The sequence below is a fragment of the Megalobrama amblycephala genome, linkage group LG11 (genome assembly GCF_018812025.1).
Source record: "Megalobrama amblycephala isolate DHTTF-2021 linkage group LG11, ASM1881202v1, whole genome shotgun sequence".
In the NCBI taxonomy this organism is placed as follows: Eukaryota; Metazoa; Chordata; class Actinopteri; order Cypriniformes; family Xenocyprididae; genus Megalobrama; species Megalobrama amblycephala.
This window is the reverse complement of record NC_063054.1, coordinates 5,530,319-5,558,086: the sequence shown is the minus strand read 5'-3', so window position 1 is coordinate 5,558,086 and position 27,768 is coordinate 5,530,319. Positions and strand designations below refer to the sequence as shown.

At 38.3% G+C, this 27,768-nt stretch overlaps 1 protein-coding gene and 4 non-coding genes across 5 annotated transcripts in view; all 5 read left to right on the top strand.

Annotated features, from left to right (window-relative positions):
- Nucleotides 1-409: 409 nt before the first annotated feature.
- trnal-caa lies at nucleotides 410-520 on the top strand. The gene is made up of 2 exons: nucleotides 410-447; nucleotides 475-520. It is a non-coding gene; the product is annotated as a tRNA-Leu (tRNA).
- Nucleotides 521-660: 140 nt separating this feature from the next.
- trnal-caa lies at nucleotides 661-772 on the top strand. Its single transcript has 2 exons — nucleotides 661-698; nucleotides 727-772. It is a non-coding gene; the product is annotated as a tRNA-Leu (tRNA).
- Nucleotides 773-911: 139 nt separating this feature from the next.
- On the top strand, nucleotides 912-1,023 carry trnal-caa. Its single transcript has 2 exons — nucleotides 912-949; nucleotides 978-1,023. It is a non-coding gene; the product is annotated as a tRNA-Leu (tRNA).
- A 2,945-nt stretch (nucleotides 1,024-3,968) lies between these two features.
- Nucleotides 3,969-4,080, top strand: trnal-caa. The gene is made up of 2 exons: nucleotides 3,969-4,006; nucleotides 4,035-4,080. It is a non-coding gene; the product is annotated as a tRNA-Leu (tRNA).
- A 12,346-nt stretch (nucleotides 4,081-16,426) lies between these two features.
- tagapb (T cell activation RhoGTPase activating protein b) overlaps nucleotides 16,427-27,768 on the top strand; it is a 30,747-nt gene continuing 19,405 nt past the window's right edge. Inside the window, exons 1-2 of the mRNA XM_048208436.1 lie at nucleotides 16,427-16,595; nucleotides 27,617-27,702. Coding sequence (XP_048064393.1) covers nucleotides 16,566-16,595; nucleotides 27,617-27,702 — 116 coding nt within the window. The 5' untranslated portion in view covers nucleotides 16,427-16,565. The remainder of the gene's footprint in view (nucleotides 16,596-27,616; nucleotides 27,703-27,768) is intronic.

Below are 27,768 nucleotides of genomic sequence, written 5' to 3'. Positions count from 1 at the left end.
CCAGCTTTTTCCTGTATTTTGATATCATGGAGGCTACAGTGATAGCACTGATAATTCTGTTCATGACTGTAAAAGTCAGAAGGGCCGAGCGGTCTAAGGCGCCAGACTCAAGGAGTTTCCACCTTCTCAGATGTTGAGGATTCTGCTCTCCAAATGTCTCCAAATGGAGGCAAAATTAACTTGTGGGTTCAAATCCCACTTCTGAGCAAAGAATGAGCGGTCTACTTTTAACCTTCTCAGATGTTGAAGATGAAATGGAGGCTGGGTTCAAATCGCAAAAGAACTTAAATGACTGAAACGCAAAATGAAATAATGTAGATGAAGCTAAGTGTTCTCAGCTTTTTCCTGTATTTTGACATCATGGAGGCTACAGTGATAGCACTGATCAATTCAGGTGCTCTCTGCAAGTGTCAGAATGGCCGAGCGGTCTAAGGCGCCAGACTCAAGGAGTTCAACCTTCTCAGATGTTGAGGATTCTGGTCTCCAAATGGAGGCGTGGGTTCAAATCCCACTTCTGACAAAAAGAACTTTAGAATGACTGAAACGCAAAATTAACTTGAAATATTATAGATGAAGCTAAGTGTTCTCAGCTTTTTCCTGTATTTTGACATCATGGAGGCTACAGTGATAGCACTGATCATCAGGTGCTGGGATGCAAGTGTCAGAATGGCCGAGCGGTCTAAGGCGCCAGACTCAAGGAGTGTCAACCTTCTCAGATTTTGAGGATTCTAGTCTCCAAATGGAGGCGTGGGTTCAAATCCCACTTCTGACAAAGCACTTTTAATAATGATTGGATCGCAAAAAGAATTGGAAATCATCTATATGCAGTAATTGTAATCCACTTCTTCCTCTATTTTGACATCATGGAGACTGCAGTGATAGCACTGATAATTCTGATCCTCTCTGCAAGTGTCAGAATGGCCGAGTGGTCTAAGGCGCCAGACTCAAGGTGTTATAACCTTCTCAGATGTTGAGGTTTCTGGTCTCCAAATGGAGGCGTGGGTTCAAATCCCACTTCTGACAAAATAATTTTTAGAATGACTGAAACGCAAAATTAACTTGAAATAATGTAGATCATGCTAAATGTTCTCTGCTTTTTCCTGTATTGTGACATCATGGAGGCTACAGTGATAGCACTGATCATCAGGATCTTTGCTGTAAGTGTCAGAATGGCCGATCGGTCTAAGGTGTCAGAATCAAGGAGTTTCCACCTTCTCAGATGTTGAGGATTCTGCTCTCCAAATGGAGGCGTGGGTTCAACTCTCACTTCTGAGAAAAGAACTTTTAGAATGACTGAAACGCAAAATTAACTTGAAATAATGTACATGAAGCTAAGTGTTGTTAGCTTTTTCCTGTATTTTGACATCATGGAGGCTACAGTGATAGCACTGATAATTCTGATCCTCTCTGCAAGTGTCAGAATGGCTGAGCGGTCTAAGGTGCCAAGGAGTCTGACAAAGCACTTTTAAGAATTATTGGATCGCAAAAAGAATTGGAAATCATCTATGTGCAGTAATTGTTATCCAGTTCTTCCTGTATTTTGACATCATGGAGGCTGCAGTAATAGCATCGATCATCAGGTTCAAATCCCAATCCTGATGAAAAACATTTAGAATTACTTGATTTTATTAAGAATCTTGAAATAATGTATATGCAGTCATTTATATTATCTTCTTCCTGCAGTTTGACATCATGGAGGCTGCAGTGATAGCACTGATCATCAGGTGCTGGCACGCAAGTGTCAGAAAGGCCAAGCGGTCTGAGGCGCCACACTCACGGTGTTATAACCTTCTCAGATGTTGAGGATTCTGGTCTCCAAATGGAGGCGTGGGTTCAAATCCCACTTCTGACAAAATAATTTTTAGAATGACTCAAACGCAAAATTAATTTGAAATAATGTAGATCAAGCTAAATGTTCTCAGCTTTTTCCTGTATTGTGACATCATGGAGGCTACAGTGATAGCACTGATAATTCTGATCTTGACTGCAAGTGTCAGAATGGCTGAGCGGTCTAAGGTGCCAAGCTCAAGGAGTCTGACAAAGCACTTTTAAGAATTATTGGATCGCAAAAAGAATTGGAAATCATCTATGTGCAGTAATTGTTGTCCAGTTCTTTCTGTATTTTGACATCATGGAGGCTGCAGTAATAGCATCGATCATCAGGTTCAAATCCCAATCCTGATGAAAAACATTTAGAATTACTTGATTTTATTAAGAATCTTGAAATAATGTATATGCAGTCATTTATATTATCTTCTTCCTGCAGTTTGACATCATGGAGGCTGCAGTGATAGCACTGATCATCAGGTGCTGGCACGCAAGTGTCAGAAAGGCCAAGTGGTCTGAGGCGCCAGACTCAAGGAGTTTCAGCTTTCTCAGATGTTGAGGATTCTGGTCTCCAAATGGAGGTGTGGGTTCAAATCCCACTTCTGACAAAAGAAATTTTAGAAAGACTGAAACGAAAAAATTAACTTGAAATAATATAGATGAAGCTAAGTGTTCTCAGCTTTTTCCTGTATTGTGACATCATGGAGGCTACAGTGATAGCACTGATAATTCTGATCTTGACTGTAAAAGTCAGAAGGGCCGAGCGGTCTAAGGCGCCAGTCTCAAGGAGTTTCCACCTTCTCAGATGTTGAGGATTTTGGTCTCCAAATGGAGGCGTGGGTTCAAATCCCACTTCTGACAAAGCACTTTTAAGAATGATTGGATCGCAAAAAGAATTGGAAATCATCTATGTGCAGTAACTATTATCCACTTCTTCCTGCAGTTTGACATCATGGAGGCTGCAGTGATAGCACTAATAATTCTGATCCTCTCTGCAAGTGTCAGAATGGCTAAGGCGCCAGACTCAAGGAGTTTCCACCTTTTCAGATGTTGAGGATTCTGCTCTCCAAATGGAGGTGCGGGTTCAAATCCCACTTCTGAGAAAAGAACTTTTAGAATGACTGAAACGCAAAATTAACTTGAAAAAATGTAGAACAAGCTAAATGTTTTCTGCTTTTTCCTGTATTGTGACATCATGGAGGCTAAAGTGATCGCACTGATCATCAGGATCTTTGCTGTAAGTGTCAGAATGGCTGATCGGTCTAAGGTGTCAGAATCAAGGAGTTTCAACCATTTCAGATGTTGAGAATTCTGGTCTCCAAATGGAGGCGTGGGTTCAACTCCCACTTCTGAGAAAAGAACTTTTAGAATGACTGAAACGCAAAATTAACTTGAAATAATGTACATGAAGCTAAGTGTTCTCAGCTTTTTCCTGTATTTTGTCATCATGGAGGCTACAGTGATAGCAGTGATCATCAGGTGCTGGGATGCAAGTGTGAGAATGGCCAAGCGGTCTAAGGCGCCAGCCTCAAGGAGTGTCAACCTTCTCAGATGTTGAGGTTTCTGGTCTCCAAATGGAGGCGTGGGTTCAAATCCCACTTCTGACAAAGCACTTTTAATAATGATTGGATCGCAAAAAGAATTGGAAATCATCTATATGCAGTAATTGTAATCCACTTCTTCCTCTATTTTGACATCATGGAGGCTGCAGTGATAGCACTGATCATCAGGTTCTAGGGTGCAAGTGTCAGAATGGCCGAGCGGTCTAAGGTGCCAGACTCCAAGAGTTTCAACCTTCTCAGATGTTGAGGGTTCTGGTCTCCAAATGGAGGTGTGGGTTCAAATTCCACTTCTGACAAAGCACTTTTAAGAATGATTGGATTGCAAAAAGAATTGGAATCCATCTATGTGCAGTAATTGTTATCAACTTCTTCCTGTATTTTGACATCATGGAGGCTGCAGTAATAGCATCGATCATCAGGTTCAAATCCCAATCCTGATAAAAAACATTTAGAATTACTTGATTTTATTAAGAAACTTGAAATATTGTATATGCAGTAATTTATATTATCTTCTTCCTGCAGTTTGACATCATGGAGGCTGCAGTGATAGCACTGATCATCAGGTGCTGGCATGCAAGTGTCAGAATGGCCGAGTGGTCTAAGGCGCCAGACTCAAGGAATTTTAACCTTTTCAGATTTTGAGGATTCTGGTCTCCAAATGGAGGCATGGGTTCAAATCACACTTCTGACAAAGCGCTTTTAAGAATGATTGGATTGCAAAAAGAATTGGACATCATCTATGTGCAGTAATTGTTATCCACTTATTCCTGTATTTTGACATCATGGATGTTTCAACCTTCTCAGATGTTGAGGATTCTGGTCTCCAAATGGAGGCGTGGGTTCAAATCCCACTTCTGACAAAAGAACTTTTAGAATGACTGAACTGCAAAAATGAACTTGAAATAATGTGGATGAAGCTAAGTGTTGTCAGCTTTTTCCTGCATTTTGACATCATGGAGGCTGCAGTGATTGCACTGATCATCAGGTGCTGGGATGCTGAGAATGGCTGAGTGGTCTAAGGCGCCAGACTCAAGGTGTTATAACCTTCTCAGATGTTGAGGATTCTGGTCTCCAAATGGAGGCATGGATTCAAATCCCACTTCTGACAAAATTACTTTTAGAATGACTGAACTGCAAAAAGAACTTGAAATAATGTGGATGAAGCTAAGTGTTGTCAGCTTTTTCCTGTATTATGACATCATGGAGGCTACAGTGATAGCACTGATAATCATGATTTTGGTCACAAGTGTCAGAATGGCCGAGCGCTCTAAGGCGCCAGACTCAAGGAGTTTCAACCTTCTCAGATGTTGAGGATTCTGTTCTCCAAATGGAGGTGTGGGTTTAAATCCCACTTCTGAGAAAAGAACTTTTAGAATGACTGAAACGCAATATGAACTTGAAATAATGTACATGAAGCTAAGTGTTGTCAGCTTTTTCCTGTATTTTGACATCATGGAGGCTACAGTAATAGCACTGATCATCAGGATCTTTGCTGTAAGTGTCAGAATGGCCTATCGGTCTAAGGCATCAGACTCAAGGAGTTTCAACCATTTCAGATGTTGAGGATTCTGGTTTCCAAATGGAGGTGTGGGTTCAAATACCACTTCTGACAAAGCACTTTTAAGAATGATTGGATTGCAAAAAGAATTAGAAATCATCTATGTGCAGTAATTGTTATCCACTTCTTTCTGTATTTTGACATCATGGAGGCTGCAGTGACAGCACTGATCATCAGGTGCTGGGTTGCAAGTCTCAGAATGGCCGAGTGGTCTAAGGCGCCATATTCAAGGTGCTTAAACCTTCTCAGATGTTGAGGATTCTGGTCTTCAAATGGAGGTGTGAGTTCAAAGAATTTTCAGAATGGATGTATCATAATAAGAACTAGAAAAAATGTAGAAGCAGTCAGTGTTAACATTTGAATCCTTTATTTTTGCCACCATAAGCATACATAATGTATGTGCAGCTTTGAAACAAAACACTTGTAAAGGTTTCAAAGCTTCATGAAGCAGTGATTCGAAAGCGCCCATCACTACTCCGAAGAACCACCACAGGTTGGACCAGCGTACTGCATGGTCGAAAGAACCAGGCGTTTCGGAGTGTTGAAGTTTTTTTATTAATCAGAATATAGAGATTTAAGCATAATATAGCCATTTTTATTCTGCTATTATAATCATGTATTTGACTATGTCTGTGTAAGAGGCCTGTGAGAGAATGGAATGTCCTTGCTCTGCCTCTGCCATTAGATATATGGTAACTGTGCCTAAGCTAATCTTCTGGCATCAAAACCCCAAGACTTTAAGAGTGATTTTTCACAGAGGCGAAAGAAGACACTACAAATTGGCGCTGCGAACAGAGTTGGAAAGGAGCAGAAGAGTGGAAGACCACAGAGGGCTGGCTGAATGAGCAATACAATGGTGGCCACAAGGTAAGCAGTTTTTGCTTAATTTGTGTTGTTCGTTGGAGCCTGCCCGTCAAACCAACGGTCGACGGCCAAGTAGCACACCCGTTCTGTGCCTGCGTAAGATTAAATGCCTTTCCGTACCAGCAGGTGGCAGTAGCTGAAAAGCCAATCAGAATGATCAGATGGCCCAATGGACCGACAAGCTCCGACGCCGATTCAACATGTTGAATCCATCGAAAAAAAGCCGATGAGTACCAACTTCAGCTGACGGTGCGGAGCACACTGAGAAAACTCAGTCTGCCGACGAACAAAAACTGCCCGACGGCCGACTGTCGGCTTGGTCTGTTCCTGCCTTAAAACTTTCACTAGAGACTTTTCCTGAGTGTGAAGTGAACATCCTGAAATGCAAGGCTGTGGCAGGATCAATCAAAAGCCAGACTGAGGAGAGGCAGAGAAACAACGGAGACCATACACCACAACACCAGGCCATTGAGTGCCATCACAGATTGATGACCCATAGAAACAGCCAAACAGCTTCCAAAGACTGATGATCTAAACAGAAGGACTCCTATCCCTTCCCTTTGCATGCACAGGTGCTGCATATTTAATGATCACTATAGAGACTGCTTCAAATTTTGTTAACTATTTTATTAACTTAATTCATCTTGATTATTCACTGGTCTCACCGCAATTCTTTGTATACTGTGTTTAAAGGATTAGTTCACTTTCAAATAAAATTTTCCTGATAATTTACTCACCCCCATGTCATCCAAGATGTACATGTCTTTCTTTCTTCAGTCGAAAAGAAATTAAGATTTTTGATGAAAACATTCCAGGATTATTCTCCTTATAGTGGACTTAAATGGCCTCCAAACGGTTGAAGGTCAAAATTACAGTTTCAGTACAGCTTCAAACGGCTTTAAACGATACCAGACGAGGAATAAGGGTCTTATCTAGCAAAACGATCGGTCATTTTCGGAAAAAAATACAACTGTATATGCACGTGCTTCCGCCAAAGCCGCACTTTCATATTCTTCAAATAGCTTACGCTGTGTGTCCTATGCATTCCCTATTCTACTTACGGAAAAAACAGAACTGGCACTGCGTTTGTTCCGTGAGTAGGCCTATTATTCTAAACCAATTTATCTATTAGATTTTGTGGGAACAAACACATTTAAAACAGATGTATACAAATTGTAATATGTAGGCCCACAGGGCAGATTATGCTCAATAAAATGATGGCCATGGATGAATTTGGTTAAGTATCCTGGTCAGTACCTAGGTTATTGTTGTGGGGAAAAAAAGTGCCACACTTGTGCAGCGTAAAACATGGGAAGGCAAAGCAAGCTTTGCTCTGTCCACCCCGCATCTAACTTTCTTTTCTTTTCAGTATGTCATGATGGAGCTGATTCTGTGTAAAAGTATAAAATATTGTCTTTCTGACTGTTAACATGAACAAAGTGGGTTGAGTGTTTAAGAAATTATCAGTTTATAATACAAAGAGATAACTGAATTATCAAATTGTAAATCTGAAATTCATTGAAAAATTTAATAAAACAAATTGTTTATAATAGAAAATGAGTATTAGCCCTGCCAACTGTATTGATAGCAATGGCTGTTTGAAAGCCCAAAAAGGGGCCAGGACAGTCCTCAGCCCACATGAACTTTACACAGACACACAAAGAAGTATGATTGGCCATAAGAGCAAATGAGCATGCCATTAAAGCTCAATGTATGAGTACATAGGAAAATAAGGAATAAGTAAGGAAAATAATATTTTCAAAGACCAAGAACAACTTAGCCTACCTCAAGATCCTTTTTCAGATTACATGTTGAATCCGTTGAAGCCGATAGAAGGTTTGTCGCAGGTAGACATAGCTTGCATTGCACTGTGATGTTACGTCCTTTTTCATGTTTATAAGTAAAACTGTCTTTGAATTTCCACGAGAGAAACGCATTACTGCGCATTACTACCAACTGTTATCGCGTCCATTTTTGCGTGCGATTGCATGTCTGCACTCTGCTGGTTGCTAACTGAACAGGCTGCGCGCGTTTTTTTTTTTTTTTTTTTTTTTTAAACAGACAGAGTCGGAGAATCATCAACAATTGCCTCGTCGGTTAAAAATCCTCAAACAGCTTACATTAATATTAAATTAAATAAAGTAATCACTTTGGTAATCTAAAATACTTTTTGAATGTAACTGTAATTTGATTACCATATTTAAAATGTAACTGAAACGAAATACAGTATTTTAAATATGTAACGTCGTTACATGTATTTCTTTACTCCCCAGCCCTGGTAGTAAGGTACCTCCCTTGCCAAAGAAGGAAAGACTATTGCAACGACTCGCAAATGATTGATGGAGCAGATATGAGCCAACAAATGGAAACGAGGAAGTGGAAAGACGAGAGACATAGGATGAAGAAGACATGTAAAGTTGTGTCATGAAAGAACTTTTTGACATCATAATGAATGTTTTTATAACTGTGACATCCACAGGCAAGGCTGAACCAGTTGCAAGATCATAATTATATTTCAGAATCGTTTACTCCATTCTTAATCAAACGGAATGGAGATGTTTGGTTCTGAAATCTCCACAGCAGTGTGGGGTTGGGGATATGTTTGCTCTGCCTCTGCCATTAGATATATGTTAACTGTACCTAAGCTGAGTGTCTCGTTCTGCCATTAAAGAATATTTACAGGATGAGCGGGGTCCTCTAATGTGGGGTCTCTCATTCCACTTTTCAAAACAGACTGGATTCACAGCCAACAAATGGAAGAACTGATAAACAATATTGGTGCAGAGTTTGAAAATATATAAGATGTATTGATCACACCTGGGTGGAGAGCTATAGAAAAACTGTATAAAAAGATTATGCGAGAGCTGATCCGGCAGTTGTGCTCTGCAGACCAACTCAGTTTTATTTGCATGTAATAAAACCAATCTTCTGGCATCAAAACTAACTTCAAGAGTGATTTTTCACAGAGGCGAAAGAAGACACTACAAATGGTCATCAGACCATCGCCACTTTCCTTGTTCACAACGTCAAGTCTTAGGTCTGCAACGGTGGAATTGATTACCGGATGTGCTTGTCGAAGCAGTGTATCTATTCTTCCGATTATGTATTTTCAATGTGCTGTAATCACCCAGTTGAATAAATGCCTCTTAAAATGAGCATCCGCAGGATGATTTCAAAATCTGGACATTTTCAGAGAGAGAAGCAGAGCTATTCTGATGATTAATGTGTACATAATTTTCCAAACTCAACGGAACTAGTATCAACATAAGCCGATCTGAGAAAGCCGTGGCTCATAAACATACATGATTATTTCACCACATGATGTCAGTGCTCGTCTAAATAGTGATCATGATGCTGCAGTGTGTGTGAGACCTGATGAATAAGATCAGAATCAACATATTTATTCATTTGTATTAAATATTTTAGTCATTATTCTGTGTAATTTTTCATTGACAATCATTTCACTGTATGTAATTAACACATGGCAAAATTCTTAATTAATATTCACACGCTGTCAACGCTGTTTAAGATTGATTTAATGTTTAACATCATTACATTTTTTTAAAGCAGTTACCGCATATTTATTCATTTTAATACTCCTCTTACAAAAATTAACCATGGTTTTACTACAAATAAAACAAAAAAACATGGTTATTGTTGTTAACACAAATTAACCATGGTTTTGCTAACCATATTTTAAGCATGGTTTTGCATTACAATAAAAAATGCACAAAATGTATTGACATAAGCCTCACGTTCAGTATGAGTTTCATCCTTACATCTACTATAATAATAAATACTTTGATCTGATTTTAGTATTAGATTGTTTTGATGGACGAGGGGTAGAATTTTTGTTCAGCATACCAGAGGTTCTGGGTTCTAATCCACTCTTGTGTAATCCTTTTTATTTTTTTCTCATTAAAACCAAAGATGTTTATCAGTAATTGTATATTAAGAGCAGGGACGTTTATGTGCATTTTGTTTTGTGATTTAACAGGAACGAATAGAGTCTCCGGCCGCAACAGCGTTAAGCGATAGATTGAAGCGCTTGTCCATGTGAAGACTGCACAGTGTGCACGAGCGCCAAGAGAAGACTATTGCACCACTGATAACAGCAGCAATGAGCACTCAACATGATTTCAAAAACAACACATCCCAGCGCCAGATCGCCTATTTTTTTAACACAAACGAACAAATTGCTAATCAATTAGAGATGTTTCTTTTGTATTAGTATACATTCGTGCTGCGAGATGTTTCAAAAAGTGGTGGGGACATGTCCCACCCGTCCCACCCGCAAATGACACCTATGGTCAAATTCACCTATAAATGTAAATTCAACAGGTATTGGAATATGATCAGTAAAAGAAAAACACAGTTAATGAGAAGACGAGCACTGGATTGTGACAGGTTAGTTGAATAAATGTATTTATTATTCAGAATGCAGATTTGGAAGGGAACATTTCATCAGTTTGAAGATATGAGATGTAAACATCCTCAGTTTCGAAATGCAAAGGTTTTGAAGCTTCATGAAGCAGTGTTTCGAAAGCGCCCATCGCTACTCTGAAGAACCACCGCAGGTTTGGCCAGCGTTCAAGCGTGGGTGTTTTGGGTGTTTTGGAGCCGAGTGGTTGTCAGACCATTGCCACTTTCCCTGTTCACAACATCAAGTCTTAGGTCAGCAGCGTGATTGTAAGGTTTACCACGCACAAAAGGGAGCCCTTTCTTCCGCAAGATGTCTAAGGTGATTCTTGAACGGTGTTTCACTTTATCAGCAGCTTGACGGTAAAGCCGCAAGACATCTAAGGTGACATCTGATGAAATCTCTCAGATTTCATCAAAAAGATCTATTAAAGAATGACATGAGAGTGAGTAATTAATGACAGAATTCAAATTTTTGGGTGAACTATTCCTTTAATATATAGAAATATGGCCAACTTCAATTTTTTTTATGATTGCTTAAGCACAATTTTAAAAACAAGGCTCATTTTGTCAAAACACTACACACAATTCACAGATCCACACACACAAGTAGCAGAACACCTCAGTTCTTTTCCAAAATGAAACACTTCATTCAAAACTTTACATTAATTTAACAAAACCCAACTTTGACACTGTATGGAACACACATGGTTCATCCGTTCTGATTCTGTTTGATTCACTTACACACTGTTATGCTCAACCTTAAACACTTGTAACATTTATACTTTTCTAATGAAATAGTCTGGGGTTTTATTTTTTTTTCAGAGATATTTTATTCAGAGAGTAAAGTACATGAATATATTGACAAAAAAAAACAAACAACAAAAAAAAAAACACAAGACCAGTACTGTACATTGATGAAAATATTTATTTCTCACCACATTGTAAAACCATTCAGTTCCTCCATGCCTTTCCAAAGGTTGCATTTTGCACTGAAAATCAGAACATATTCTAAATTCAATATATTACATGAACAAAAACTTTTGTGGAGACAAAACAAAAGCATGATTTTACAGTTTTTCTTGATTGCTTAAACACATTTCTTGAAACTATGCCTCATATTCTCAAAACAGTGAACACAAATCCATAACGTCTCACCCAATTCCCCAAACATCCTATTTTCAGCTCAAAATGAAGCTCTACACTCAAAAACATTCACTCTTGCCAAAAAAACAAACTTTGCCCTCAGACATCACACACAAGCTCTCAAAACCACACACAATACAACATAGTCTTACACACTGGTGAGATAAATTCAAAACACCATTTCCAAAACTGGTAAGTTATGTTGCTTGTGGTTCCCCCCTCAACACACTGGTGAGATAAATTCAAAACACCATTTCCAAAACTGGTAAGTTATGTTGCTTGTGGTTCCCCCCTCAAAAACCTTTTCACTTGATGAACACAAAAGACACAACCAATGTATACATTGCACATTTATATTCATTCATAACACAGTAAAAAAAAATTAAATTATAACAAAATAATAAAAAAAAAAAAAAAAATCTGCCTTAGCAGCTCTTTGGTCTGGGTCAGGCCAGAGAATCTCATCCACATCACAACTGGCCCTAGCCAGGCAGTGGGGGTAATATCCTCTACATGACTGCCTGATCCATCCCTGGCATGCATATGTCTTGGCAGGCTTCTTCCATGGCCTAGAGGAGGTGAACACTGATATAAGCTTCTCAGTCATACACTTTCCACCGTCATGCTGAAAAAAACTCCTCTATCGGGTTTAGAACTGAAATTCTATCTGTATGCGAGGCAATTTGATGCATTTCTTTATTACAGTAGCATAGTGCAACAGTTTATGTGTTGTCACAGCACAGAATACAGCACTCAAAAGTTACAGAGCAGTGTTACTGTAAGTACACCTACCTGTTTTCCTTCTTGAAGGTTCTGTTGTGAAGCAATTCAAATTTGGCTGTAGTCGTTGCCCAGCCTCCCTTATAGTCATACCATGGACAAGGACAGGGTCAACTAAAGTGGCTCGAATTTCATCTGAGACTGATTGTCTCCTGGTCCTTGCCCTTCCCCTTCCTTGTTCTCGTCCTCCTTCTCTACCTCCTCCCCTCATATTCCTCTTCCTCGTCCTCCTCCTCTTCCTCCTCTCCCTCCTCCTTCATTTCTCTTTGGATTCATTGTTCCAAAACTCAATAAACTGATTCAGGCCCTTTTATTTATTTATTGAAGGATCTGATTTATGTGTGATCAAGTTTTGACTCTTAGTGTTTTCATCTGGGGAATTGTGTGCTAATTGAGCTCAAGCTTTGCTGACTTGAGTGAACAATATGGAATGGTAGTGCTTTCAAAATGACCACATGGTGTACACAATAAGAAATGAAGGGATTTGTGTGTAGAGTTTTGCATTGACAGTTCAACAAATCTGACTCATGTGTCAAAACAGGGGAATAGTGTTTAGAGTTTAGGGAAATGGGTGTGCTTTTTGATAAATGGTGTTATGGTTTTAAAATTTTAGTTCAAAAGCCTGATTATAGTTTTTTAGCAATTAAGAAAAACTGTAAATAAAAAAAATAGAAAAAAAACACCTAAGCATCATCTCTGGCCTAGCTGGATCTGGCCATAGCACTTCATCCACATCACAGGCGATGTCCTCTCTCACAAGACAGCGAGGGAAGAATCTTCTTGAATGGCGAATCCATCCTTGCACAGACCCTGCATCAATTAGGTCACAGGCCTCCTCCATGACTTGAATGAGGGATATCCTGATATAGGGCTGGAGATCATAAACCTACCACCGCCATGCCAAAAAAACGAACAAACAAAACAAAACAAAAACTCCTCAATGGGTTTAAGGAAGGAACAGTTTGGTGGGAGGTATTGGAGTGAAAATTGTGGACGCTAATGAAACCAGTTTTAGACCAGAGCAGATAGGTGGAAATATACATTGTCCCATATGACAATGTATCTCATCTGCTCTGCATCCATGTGGTCTTCTGCTGTGGCGATTTTGTGTAGTCTGTAAAATGTGAATATGTGGGCCGTGTTGTAAGGGCCTAAGTTGGCATGCTGGTGGAGGACCCCATTCTGCGTGATTGCAACATACATTGTGATGTTACCACCACATTGTCCCAGGACATTCCAAAATAGCTCTGTGGCCAGTGATGTTTCTCCCTCTTACTGCAACATTGCCTTCCATTTTGTTGAAGACACATAAACTCACATATTTCCATTTTTATAGTACTTGCACCTGATTGTTGAGTTTACAGTTAAGCACCTAAGTGTCTGCAGACCTGACTGCCATGTTTGATCAATTGGTTTATAGGGGTGGTATTTTGGAAAGCAGTGTCTTGAAATGTCAAAGAAGTGACATTATGTTAGATTTCTGTATCTGATGTAGATAAGTGTGTTTAGTGTTTTGCAAAACAATGTGTGTAGTGTTTTGCAAAAAGTGTGAGGCTGAGAATGTGCTTATAGTTGTGCAGATCTGGGCTGAGGTTTTGCTCCTTGAGTGTAAAGTTTCAGTAACTGGGTGTTATTTTTAATTTTAGTGTGTAAGCAATTGTAAAAAAACTGTAATACACTTAATGAACAACTTACAAACTTTTATACTGCATCCTTTAAAAAATGTATACCAAGTGCTTTGCAGGGAGCATATACATTTACATAAATTCAAATATATACTTGTCTATATAATTTTGCTTTGTACTAACTTTGGTAGTATGTATCTCATAAGTTTTGTCAATACAAGAGTTAGGGTAGTGATTTGTGTTTTTTAAAGGGGTGGTTCATTGTGATCTCACTTTTTTAACTTTAGTTTTAGTTTAGATTGTAAACTTTAGTTTAGTGTGTAATGTTGCTGCTACTGAGCATAGACAGTATCTGCAAAGTTACAGCGCTGAAAGTTCAATGCAAACGAGATAGTCTTTTAAAGTTATAGCACTACAACTAGCTTCTTTCTGGGTTGGTGACATCATAAACCTCTACAATTAACATAAACCCTGCACACAGGAACATGCAAAAAAAGTGGGCGAGGCCATGTCACACGGCATTATGGAATGCTGGATTCAATGCTGGATTTGCAAACTTTAAAAGCAGAAGCTGCTGTTTATGGGCCCCAAACTGTAAGTACGTTTTATTATTTGTACATGTCTTTTAAATGTATTCTGTTGCTACTTTTTGGTTACATCAAGGACGTAAACAAAGACCAACGTGGTTTTGCTTCGCTAGCCAGTTAGCTAAATTCTATTGCATACTTTTCCAGCAAACACCAACAAACTTCTATGTTCATAGAGAGACAGTTGTTTACCTTTACAAAAATGCTACTACTCAGTCATGTATTTAACTACAGTAAAGCTTTAATCAGGAATAAAACCATATATTGAAAGCTAACAAACAGCAGTAACATTTACAAGTAACAGCATATCTAAACACTTTGACAAGTACAAAAGGAAATACTTAATTTATTAATAAACGTCCTTTAAAAACCGTGCTTGTAGAGGTTCTGCTTGACCCTCTTCATCATTACTGCTATCTGGGTCTGATTCGGGCTCAATTTGATACAGCAATATAGACGCCATTATTTACATTTCCACTGAAGCACATGTAACAAGCTAATGGTAAGGGGCGTGGTGTTTCCGGACGCTTCAGCGAATCACAATACACTGGGCCAGCTAACCAATCTGAGCACATTGCTATTTCAGAGGGAAGTGGTATCATAGAATCAGGAAGTCAATCCAGCCGTTCAAATGATGATGGAAACAGCGGTGTAGAATAAAGGTAAAATGTATGAAAAATACAGCGTTTTTGAAAAACAAAGCATTAAGACATGTTAAACTGCACCCCATAAACACAATCAAGCTTAGAAAAAAACACTGAACCACCCCTTTAACAAAATTTAGTGAGCATTCTGAAAACAAGCATTGACAGTCAAACTTTCGATGCATGATCAAAATACTATTTAGTATTTATACCTGTTTCTTCACTAGGTGTCTGATCATCGAAATTTCTAAATTGCAAATTGGATGTGCCATTGGGGATCTTAATCCAGGACTCTGATCTTCAGCCTTTTGAGTTTCATTAAGGTTGTGTCAACATAAAGAAGTTGTGGCCATGAGAAAAATATCATTCCCTCAAGGATCTCGAGGCCGTTACCTCAACAAAATGTTTATCTTATTATCTTTAACTTATTATCACATTCCCAAGAGTTAATAAGATGTTCCCATGAATTAATATCTCATGGCTACGAAATATTATCACATTCCCATGAGTTAATGTCGTGGACACAATAAAACTAAGTGAACGAACATGTCCCCTCCCAGTCACCATAGTAAATATATTATGAATAATTCAAAAGCAATTATAAATTTGGTCCCACTTTATATTAAGTGGCCTTAACTACTATGTACTTACATTTAAATTAATAATTTGATACAATGCACTTATTGTGTACATACGTGTTTTTACATTGTACTTATATTTTAAAAACACCTGCATGTAATTACATCTGTAATTAATTTCTATAATTACATTTATAATTACACTGTTGACCCATCCCTTACACCTTACCCCTACCCTTAAACCTACCCATACCACCAAAGCTTTCCCTAACCTTACCCGTATCCCACCTCACTAGCAGCAAAAGTGTTTTGCAATTCAATATGAACCCAATAAGTACATTGTACTTATTTTTTGATGTAAGTACATAGTAGTTAAAGCCACTTAATATAAAGTGGGACCATAAATTTCTATATCTCAACACACACTTTGGTGCATTACTTTAATGATTATTTTGCACATGTACTCACTGCCTCTCTGGCTGTACCATAAAAGTTCAGGTGGGGTTTGCTTGCTGGGTGGGTTTAGATCATTCCCGTTCTCTTGTTGGATTTTAAACTGCTAAACCAGTGTTGTTCTTGTGAGAGCCATTAGCTTGTATCATCATTAGCTTGTAAACGGGGGGGGGGGATGGGGCAGCAGCTTCAATTGTGTCAGGGCAAACATGGCTGGAAAAGCCCAAAGAATAAGTGGCTGCCACAGCAGGCAGGTTTGGTCCAGGTCAAGCGGAACCACTCTCTCCTCCCATTTGTCCTCCCTGGTCCTCCATTGTTCTCTGGCTCATTAGTTACTGCTGAAGATGCCAGTCAAGAGAAGCCAGCATTCATTTCAAACTGGACTTCAAACACAAGCAGGGTGCTGAAAACTCCTCTCAAAGGCTCCAGTTTAGGAAAAGTATCTTCAGAATAAACAGTGGGAGACTCTGCAAGCGGGCGGTGCTGTTGAAAGGTTGCTCAGAATGAGAAGGAGAGGAAGTTATGATGGCACCTGCTGCCCCCATACAGCCAGTAAGTACCTCTGAGGGTGGGGATACCAAAGTTTTTGTGTACTTTTTAAAATTACAAATAAAAATTCTTATGATTCTATTTTATGGGTCTATAAACAAGTGTATTAAAGAATAGCTTCTTATTCTCAACCTTTCCATTTACAATAATCTATCTATCTATCTATCTATCTATCTATCTATCTATCTATCTATCTATCTATCTATCTATCTATCTATCTATCTATATTGTATCATAAAGAGACTATTTAGAGACTATAGCTTCTTATTCTCAAGTTTCCAATTCACAATAATAAGGTTTTTTTGTACAATTTGTTTTAAAATGTAAAAAATGTACTTTGTTTTCATTATACAATGTGTTTGGTGTCGATTATATTAACTTTAAGACTTTAAAACTATTATAGCATTATTCAATGTTTGTGCCATGTTTTATACATGATGTGGACCTAAGTTGTCGATTATATTAACTTTAAGACTTTAAAACTATTATAGCATTATTCAATGTTTGTGCCATGTTTTATACATGATGTGGACCTAAGTTGTAGACTTGCATTAAGTGCAAGTCTTCAACTTAAGTCCTATATATTTTATTTTGTAATATACATCTGAAATAACAATTTTCAAATATGCACTTATTAGCATACTAATAAATTGATATTACCATAGCATGATTGTATCAGAGAGTGATACAAGTAAAATATTATTGATTGATTGATTTATTGGTTGGTTGGTTGGTTGGTTGGTTGGTTGGTTGGTTGGTTGATTAATTGATTGATTAATTGACTGATTGATTCGTTCATTGACAGATTGATTGATTGACTGATTCATTCATTTATTCATTCGTTCGTTCATTCATTCATTCATTCATTCATTCATTCATTCATTCATTCATTCATTCCTTACTAATTGACATGCCAAACATTTTTGTTACCCTTTAGTTTAATTCTATCAGAAAGTGATACAATTAAAAAAAAAATGTATTTATTAATTGAATTATTATACATAATTATGAATTGTTCTATATTTTTAATATTTATATTTATTTGTTTGTGTTTTTTAATTGGTTTGATTATTTGTTTGATTAAATAGTTTGTTTACCTATTAAAAAAAATAAGAAAGTGACATGTTTCTTACAGTGGAACACTATGAGTGGAGTATAGCTTGCTATCACTTCACTGTTATTCATTGAAGACTCTCATACAGTGAAGAATTCAGTTTTGAATAGAGGAATTTGATGGCGTAAAATTTATTTTCCTATGTATAAAGTGCCTATTTCTCCTTTTTAAAGCCAGAGTCCTTTGCCAATCTCAGACAGACTGATAAATTGGCTCCATGCTATACAAATGACACAGACTTGTTTTTCACTGTCTGCGTGAACAAATGATCATTGTTTGGGGCCACATAATTGCCCCAGAATGCAATAGTGCGGAAGAAGGTTCCAGGAAGGCTCTGTAATTATGCCATGTTGCATTAATATTTACTAAATAACTGATGCATGCTGTGCTTGAATAGTTTTTGCCCTTTAGCGGGACTCATGTTGAGATTCTTGAACTCTGTAATATGTGAATATTAAAGCGCATACTAAAGGAAATTCTTCATTGTTCACATATGAATGCATAATTAATTATGCAATGACAGTTTACACAATAATTGTAATCGCCTTTACCCAACATGCCTGCTTTAGCAAATTCTTGACTGCACTATTTGTGTTTCATAATGAATTGGATTTGAAAAATGTCAAACAAATTTGTTGGCTTTACAAGATGTGTTGATAACATGCACTAAAATAATAAGTATAGCTTATCCACTTTTATACAGTGTCCCCAAAAAAGTATTAGGACACTATAGTCATCCACACTTATGAATAAATGCCATAGGCCTATGTTCAAGTGTATGTTAGACCAAAGTCCCTTTAAGACAAGTCATTTCACTCGGCGGCCATCTTTGAAACGCCTCTCGGGCATCCTGGGCATCATGCAATCTCTTTGAATGGGGAAACATCAAATTCTCCAAAACTGTTCGCCAACCTTACGAATAAATTTCATATTTTAAATCACCAATGAAATCAAACAACAACCGGCTCATAGATTTAGTTTCTAAACGCTCGAATCATGACAAAAAAACTGTATTTTTCAGGCTGGATCAAGCTAATGCGCATGCGCAGACCTAAATGCGCGTCTCTTTGGAGGCGCGCGTCTGACTGTTTCTATAGAAACCGGTGATTCTAAAGGCCGCTGAAGTGACGCGATGACTTTACCAGTCTGCGATTGGCTCTTATTTAGAAGGCGGGACTTAATCCGCCATATTGCGCGTTACACTTTCTCCCAATCAAAACAATACGAGTGACACGTCTTGTGTTATTCTATAGTCTTTGGTTAGACTAAAAGTATTTGGATATTTTCTGGATGTCAAACATTGGTAGAATATGTCCATAATGTGATGGAACTACACCTGAGGTTACTCTGCTAGGGCACAAAGGCTGTGTCTGAAATTGCCCCCTATACCCTCATTCACTATTCAATACATTACTCCACTAATATAGTCCACTTGAGGAAGTGAATGAAAAGGAGTGAGTGAATTCGGACACTGAGTGTGCCGGAAGTGCTGCTGCTTTTGCATAGTTTGCGCTTACTGTTTAATAATTATTTGAAACTTGGCCAAACTGGCAGCTCCAGGTAGTAATGAAAAAATTTAACTTGCACTCTGTAATGGAAACTAGCATGTATAAACCTTAATTAAACAATTTAATAATCAATTAAAAGGGTATTTGTACCTGTATGATATTACGCTGTACCAACATTGGACCAGTGGTTTGGAAATTTGATGGATGGATGATTCAGCTGTAGGTGCCATCTTCTGGTAAGATGCAGGAATTCATTCACATTCTCACAGTGCATTATTGGTATTCTCTAGCTGTTGAGCGTACATCGGTTGTAGACTCGTTATTGCGGTGCATTGTGGTGTATGAGTGCACTCGATAACGTCCACTATGATTTCGGATACCACTACAAATGGCTGTCCCCTGAAATAGTGCCCTATTTAAGTGCATCCAGCTTATTTCAAAGTGGAAGTAAGATATTTTCTGTGATGTTCTGTGATGTTTTAGCTGCTATAGGGAAACGAGAAGAATATCAAAGTGCAGTAAACTGTAAAACTGCTTGCGTTACAAACCAGCGTGTTTATAATTAAGACAATACAATATTGCAAGAAATACAAGTTTGCAATATCAAGCAGCGTAACAAGCTGTTTTGTACAGTTAAAAATAACTGGAAGCAAATGACACTGGAAGCCAGATGCATTAAATTTACAAATGGTTGCAGTGGGTGATTTCAGACACAGCCCTACTGTGTAATGTTGCTGTTTGAGCATGAAAAAGATCTGCAAAGTTGCAAAGCAAAAAGTCACTGCAAAGGGAGCTATTCTCTATATCAGTAAGAACTGTTTTTAAGCGGCTCAGTTGTAGTCATGTGTTTCCTTCACAATGTGTTTCCATCACAATTGTCCTCTTTTAAATAATTCCTGCACAAGGCCTGATTTGAGTTGCGTTAGTAGTGTGTTGTCATCATGTCCAAGAGACACTGTTTTATCCACCCTGGATCAAACGCGGTTATGGTAAGGGAGTGTGACATTTCCAAAACACTCTCGAAGCAGTTGACCAATCACAGCACATTGGTCCAGTCGACCAATCAGTGCACATTGCGCTGTTCAGAAGGAGCGTTACTGACAGACTGGGAAGAGAGGAGCTGCAACAATGTAAAATATGAGAAAAATAAGGTGTTTTTTTTTAAACATTCAAGCCTATGGTAGTGAAGACCAAAATCAAGACTTTAAAAGTGACATGTGAAGCCAAGTATAGTAACCCAGTTAGTGTGCACGCACACAGAGCAGTGGGCAACCATTTTGCTGTGGCGCCCAGGGAGCAATTAGAGGTTAGGTGCCTTGCTGAAAAAGTCATTTCCTGCTTGTATTGAGACTCAAACCTGCAACTTTCAGGTTACCAGTTTGACTCTTTAACCGTTAGGCCACAACTGGCCCTTTAAAAAGGATTAATAGGTCTTGTTTAAATGTAATTACAAAATGGCTCCAATAAATAAAGTTCTAAGAAAATCTCAATTGTTCACAAATGCCACTGGTTTGATGTTTTGTAAGTCATCCAATAGCATTCAGGAAATTTTAAAAGTGACCATGCTTTTTGGATCCACTGTGAATCAGGATTTAGCCTGAATATCATTGAAGAATGTCGTTAAAGAAGCCAAATCAGTGGAGATCAGTGACAAGTAGTGTGATTAAAAACAAAAGAAGACGAAAGAGGAGGTTTAATCTTGCATAAAGTGTAAATGACCCTTGCTCAGATTAATGAACTTTAACAAAGAAAGAGTGAAAAATGCAGCTCAATCTGAGCCAAGTCCGGTCCTAATAAGAGAACAGAATGTTCAGTCTCGTTTTAGATGTTCAGAGGTTTACAAAACCTATTTCTTTGAAAGGAAATAATGAGACCTGTTCTTGAAAGATCACAGAATGTTTTCTCCACTAGAGATCATTCATTTCTTAACCAATAGGAGGTGCACAAGCAAAGCAGTTATGTAAAGATGTGTTGAAAAGGTTGAAAAAGTGAAAAGATGATTGCAGAATGAATAACTTCTAACAAAAACATGCTTGATGTGGGTGACCCCTAACCTTTCTCCATCCTCAATGCTCTGCATCCCTGCTGTGTTAAAGACACTTAACCTCAAAGGTGCTGAATTGTTCTTGTATGATTGTTGTGCATTTCTATGGCGTATGTAAATGTCCCTTAATACTGTTCTGATGCAGTCTGCCTTTAAAAAATGTGAACCTGCACATTTTTAAGTCAAAGTCATTCTCTTATTTAAGTCTAGATAAGCCATAGAATTTTAGCAAATATAATTTGACGTTGTGTAGCTGTATGGCATAATTTAGCTTGTGACGATCATTATGTAAACATATTCTGTGGACGTGGTTTGTAATTACATATTCTTCAGTAGTAAAAACTAATTTTTTTAAAGGTACAATGTAATATTTGCTAATTGTTTTTTAAATAAATTAATATATAAGTGGAGCATTTATAAGAAATATGATTAAAATGATGTACAATCACATTTTATTAAGACTTAAGAATTAATGTTGAGAGCAAATGTCTGTGTCATACAACTGACCAAGTTATTACTAATCATTACAATATAGATTTACAGTTTTTCTCAAATGCTAAAACACATTTCACAAACGTTTCCTCCATGTTCCCCAATGTCTAAACACAACACCCTTTTCTAAAGCTACATAAACACAACCACACCTTCTCACTTCAAAACTCAAACTTTCACACCAAAAGAGCAGCTCGAAGCTTTCAAAAATGTAAACACTATACACATCATTACACACTACAGCAAAACAATTGAGCATTTACAACACAATGCTCAATTTGTGAGAAGGTTCTTTGTTTCATAACTGCCAATGCATATTTTTAGAAACTTTACAGTAATGGATGTTCTTAGATCTCTGCAGAGGATTAGGCATTTAGATTTGTGAGTTTCATACGAAGAGTATAAATCTATAGTAAATTCTGCATGTACACTACTGTAACACAACTCAATGCAAAAATAGAATCTATTGCACACAACAGTACTCTTGAAAACATGATCAGGGTGTGAAGTTTTTTTTATTTACTTTATTCACACCACACACCACAATCACTGTGCGGCATCATGTCGCTGAGCTGCATCGGGCCACATCACCTCATCCACGTCGCAGGCTATATTGTCTCTTGCCAGGCACTGCGGGAAAAACGCCCTGGAATGGCAAATCCATCCTTGGAAGGCCTCCACTGGGATGTCAACACAGGCCAGCTCCATTGCCCTTAGGAGGTTCTCTCTAGTGTATGGTTGTCTGTCATAAACCTTCCATCTCCACGATGAGAAGAACTCCTCTATAGGGTTCAGGAAAGGGGAGTAGGGTGGCAGACAGATGTTTAAAAGTGGTTACTGTTGGTGGTGAAACTCTCTGATTTGGTTTGTTTTGTGGAAGCGTACATTGTCCCAAATGATCACATAAATGTGATGTGCGGGCCCAGGATGGTGTTGTTGGCGGTCCAGGACGATGTCTTTTAGCTCCTCTAGGAAGGTGTCGTTGGGTTTTAAACCCAAGGACAGCATGCCGGTGGACAATCCCCAATCCCCCCACCCCTTGGCCAGGAATCTCAGTGATGGCTCTTTGGCCAATGATGTTATGGCCTCTTTGTCTTCATTTCTGCAGGTTGAAGCCAGCCTCATCCAGGAAGAGGTACTCATGAGGTCTGGCCATCGCGTCCAACTGTAATATCCTCTGTGAAAATATGAAAGTGCACAGGTGTTCAGAACAATAGTCAGTCAGGTAGCACAGTATTGTCCAGAAGTAATGTAGGCCACTGAGCAACACAGTATGTCCACTAACTATACTGTGAACATGGATGTATACTTACTTGCACATACTCGTAACGTAGGTCTTTGTGTCGCGCAGAGTTGAGCTCCAAGGGAACCCTATAGACCTGTTTCATCCGCATCTTTTGGCGCCGGAGAACTCGGTCTATTGTGGCCAAGCTGACATCATCAATGCTCTCAAAGTTGACATTATCGGCAATGACTTTGTCTCTGATCTCCCGGAGTCTGATGAGGTTGTTCTCACGAACCATATCCACAATGAGGGTTTCTTGTGCCGCTGTAAATATGGCAACCCTCCCACCTCTATGTGGCATTCTTTCAACTCTAAAGAAAGAAACATGTGTTGTCAATTGACGTTTTACAATACAGTAACAACTGATTTGAAACCAATAGACTACTTTCACAGGCTTGTAAAATTGTATTGTGACAAAGAAAGCAATAGAGTACAATACCTGTTGTGTTGTCTGAATGCCCTGATAATGGTGGCCACGGTGAACCTACTCAGGTTTGGACAGACTCGTAGTCCTGCTTCAGCCATTGTCATGCCATGGACAATGACATGGTCAATGACTGTTGCTCGCATCTCGTCCGTAATGATGGTGCGAGGTTGTCTTGCTCTCCCTCCTGGACCTTCTCCTCTCCCTTGTTGGCCTGCTCCTCTTCCTCCTCTGATTTGAACTCCTCTTCCTCGTTGGCCTGCTCCTCTTCTTCCATGGCCAGCTCTTCTCCCTCCTCTGACTCGAATTCCTCTTCCCCTGATTCTGCCTTCATCCATTGTGTTTGTTTGGAATCTTCAGCAAACTGTGCACTCTGAACTTGCTTTTATACATGTGGTCACAGCATTAGCAACAAGTGTCTTCAATTTTGAGTCGTTGTGTGTAATGAATGACGCCAGGTGTGTTCATTGTGTTCAAATATTGCTGACTGTGGCAAGCATTTTGCATCACATGAGCTTTCATTTGAGAATATGAGCAGAGTTCTTTTGCAACTTGTGTTTTAGCAAAGAAAAATGTGTTGAGATTTATGAGAACGGAGGATTGTGTTTTGTGAATTGTGTCTTCATATGAAATGTGTTTATGATATTGGAAAATGATGGCTAGATTTAGTAAATGTGTTTAGACAACTGGTCATTTGGTTTAGAGGATTGGCTTTTGTGTTTTAGCATTTGAGAAAAACTGTAATATACTTCATTCTCAGTGTGTAATTAATTACAGTAATTTAATTTTCCCTTGAGAAAGTAAAGTACTCTTTACTCTTTAATTTTTCAAACATTTAAAGGGATAGTCCACCCCAAAATTAAAATATAGGCATGTATATAGGCAATCAGAGATATATTTAAAAGTATCCCTTGTCCTCCAAAGTTTATAATGGTTGTGAATGGTAGCCCAAATTCTGAAGACAGAAAAAATGCATCCATCCATAAAAAAAAAAAAATAAAAAAAAAGATTCCATATGACTCCAGGGAGTTAATAAAGGCCTTCTGAAGCGAATCAATGCATTTGTATAAGACAAGTATCTTTATTTAAAACGTTATAAAGTCATGAGCTTCCGGTACGACATGACGTATGTAGTGATCAGCAGGCAGACATGAGGACAGACACCAACATTACATCAATCATAATGAAAAGCACAGGACCCCAGAACTCAAACCTCCAAGAGAAGCAAACAAGGAAATAGATAGGCTAGCAGATAAGCCTGCAAAGACAATCACCCTGACCATTTGTGCAAAGGAAGAATGATGGCATTAGCATGTCATTGAGCAGGCTAATCCTTTCACCATTTTGCCCCATTGTTCACCCCAGTCCCTCAATCCTAAAACCTGAGGTGTGAACTAACTTCCACTCACCAGACAGGTTTTGCCATGTGGCTTGACGTCACAAAAGACACAAATGGACACACAGTGGACAAAATAGAGCAAATCTTCTCCATTTCTATTAACAGAACTCTATATACTTAATTAGTGCTGTTTGTGTACATGCAAAATATACAAACTTACCTATTAAGGTATACATTAATGCATAGGTAAAAGTTCAATATAACTAAATGATGTTTGGTCTTTATGTTTTTAGCACGATGCCTAGGTTAATATGAAACTGGTTTGGAAAGTGAATTATGCATAGGAAAAACCTTGTTCTAAACATGAACTTTAAGCTATTACAAATTAACCTTGTGCAAGAAGGGGACCATCCAGTGGCCACCTCTGACAGCATCAGCCAATCAAAACACTGGATCTGAAAGGTGCCAATTTGCATCCCCTCCTTCTCGGGACAGATTAAAAGGCTGGAGAATGGTTCCAGGTTCCGGGTTACTGCAGGTTCCCGTTCTGGTTCCAGACTCCAGTTCCTGTTCCAGTCCCGGTTTAAGGTTCCGGTCCCAAGATGTGCTAAGCTAAGTCCAACTCCACAGAGTTGTGAAGTTGCTCTCTCAAAACTCTGAAGCTCTAAAGAGAGAAACAATGAAGTTCTGCAAGAAGTGAATTTACTGCAACTACAAGCTTAGCCCACCATCTTCAAAATATCTTCTGCACCAAATTCAAAATCCTCTCATCAGAGATCCTCCAGAATCTGCTTGTTCCAGACTACCCGGATCTGCACTGACTTCAGAATCTAAAGATCCTTCCGTCTGCGTGTTCCAGAGAATAAGGATCTTCTGCACAGATATCAGAACCTTCAAGGCTTCTTCAATGCTTCTTCTTCTGCGTGTTTCAGGAAAAGGACCTTCTCTGTGCTCCAGGAGTTCAACGTTCACAAGTACTTGGTGTTCAAGGCTTTGAAACAGATTCCAACTCCTTTCTTCCCACTGCAACGCTGCCCAGCACAAAAAGTGGAAGACATCACCCTCGGATTCAGCACAACCAAGCAGATGGAAATATCACTTACCAAACCTCTTTCCAGAGACCTTGGCATTAGTGTATATTTTCAGTATATGATTATCTAATTTGCATTAGATTTTGCAAAGCTGATATCAGTTGATGAATAATATGATGTTTTATTAACAAAATTCGGGAGGTGCAGGTTCAGATAATTAATCTAATTAGCACAGGTGGAGAGCATTCAGTTAATCAACTCAACCAATGACTAGAGGTATAAATACAGCAGACTTACCTCTGTTCATTTGAGAGTTTATCAGCATCCCTCCTCCACCCCATCTCCTCACTTCTAGTTCTATCTATTTTTACCACACCGGGGGGAGTACTCTGGGTTCGGGCCAATATTCCGAGCTTGGAGCCCTCCCCCTGGACAGCACGCCAAATATGCATAACTTTTATTCTATTGAATTATATGTACATGTGAACTCTTGAACTATTGGTTTATTTGTTGAATTCAGAATTCAGTTTTCCTTATTTCTTCTAGAGAAACAGTTTATCTTTCCATAAGATTAACTTGTAACTCCCATAGTAACACCCTACTCATTCACTTGCATTTATCATCTTTTTGCACTTTATCCTTGTATTTTTCAGCTGGTCGAGGTTGACTTAGAAAGTAATTAGTAATAAGTAATGGAATACTTTTTAGAAAGAGTAATTAGTACAGTTATATAATTACACTGTTGAAAATGTAATTAGTATAGTAATTAATTACTTTATTCTCTATTGAACCAGTGATTAAAGAGCTGCACAAGCTATAAACATGAAAGATCCCTGCAAACTCACTACATCTAAACAAAAATGGCAAAAATTGCAAAATTGCTTAAAAAAAGGGGGTGCACATTACAATGATGAAATGAAAGATAAAACTGGCAGTGTGTGTGTGTGTGTGTGTGTGTGTGTTTCAGTAAAGCTGTGTTTTTATGTTTTTGTAATTTTTGCCAAAGCATAAACATAAAATGTCCAAACAAGCAGTGCCAGCTGTAGTGATGAAATAAAATGCAATGACCCACAGCTCCTGAGGCACAGTTCAGGGATGAATGCCAGGACAACAAGCACAGAACACACACAATGGTCACAATGGCCACACCATGAAATGCTTGAATGAATGAATGAATGAATGAATGAATGAATGAATGAATGAATGAATGAATGAATGAATGAATGAATGAATGAGGCATTTATATAGCACTTTCAGCCAAAACACGGCCATGGCTGAGAGAGAAAGAAAAACAACAATATAAAAAAATACAAAATAAACAACCATACATGGCATTTGTTAATAAACCAACCTAATAGGGTTAAAAAAAATCCAGTATCAATAATAAGAAGAAGATCCAATGAAATATAAAATTTGTGTTAGTGCAAAAGTCACTAAACAACATTTTTATTATCTATCATAGTCTGTTTTTTTTTTTTTTCTTTCCCTTTTTGATATTCCCCAAGATATATTAATTGCTGGTAATTTACTTCATTATTAAACAAAGACATTTAAATATACAGTATTTGACTTCTGAAAGCAGCGTTTATGGAACAAATGTTAGTTGAATATGTGTATCATCTTTCTGCTATCAACTTTTTCATCTGCTCAGTAAGATACAACCACACAAAAATATACCTGTTCTTGTTCCTATGGTTTGTAGTTGAATTAACAGAATAAATATATACAATTGAACAAAGTAAGTAAAATAAAAGAACGATGAATAAAATAATGACTGTTTTATACAGCACCTGCGGGGTCTGTCTCAGAGGAGACGTTCTGCACCAAACCTGGTGCTGGGAAAGGCTTTAGGAATGTCTTGGAGCCCAATAAGGTATGTGACTGCATTTTATTTACAACCTGAATTCCAGAAATGTTGAGACGTTTTTTAAATTTGAAT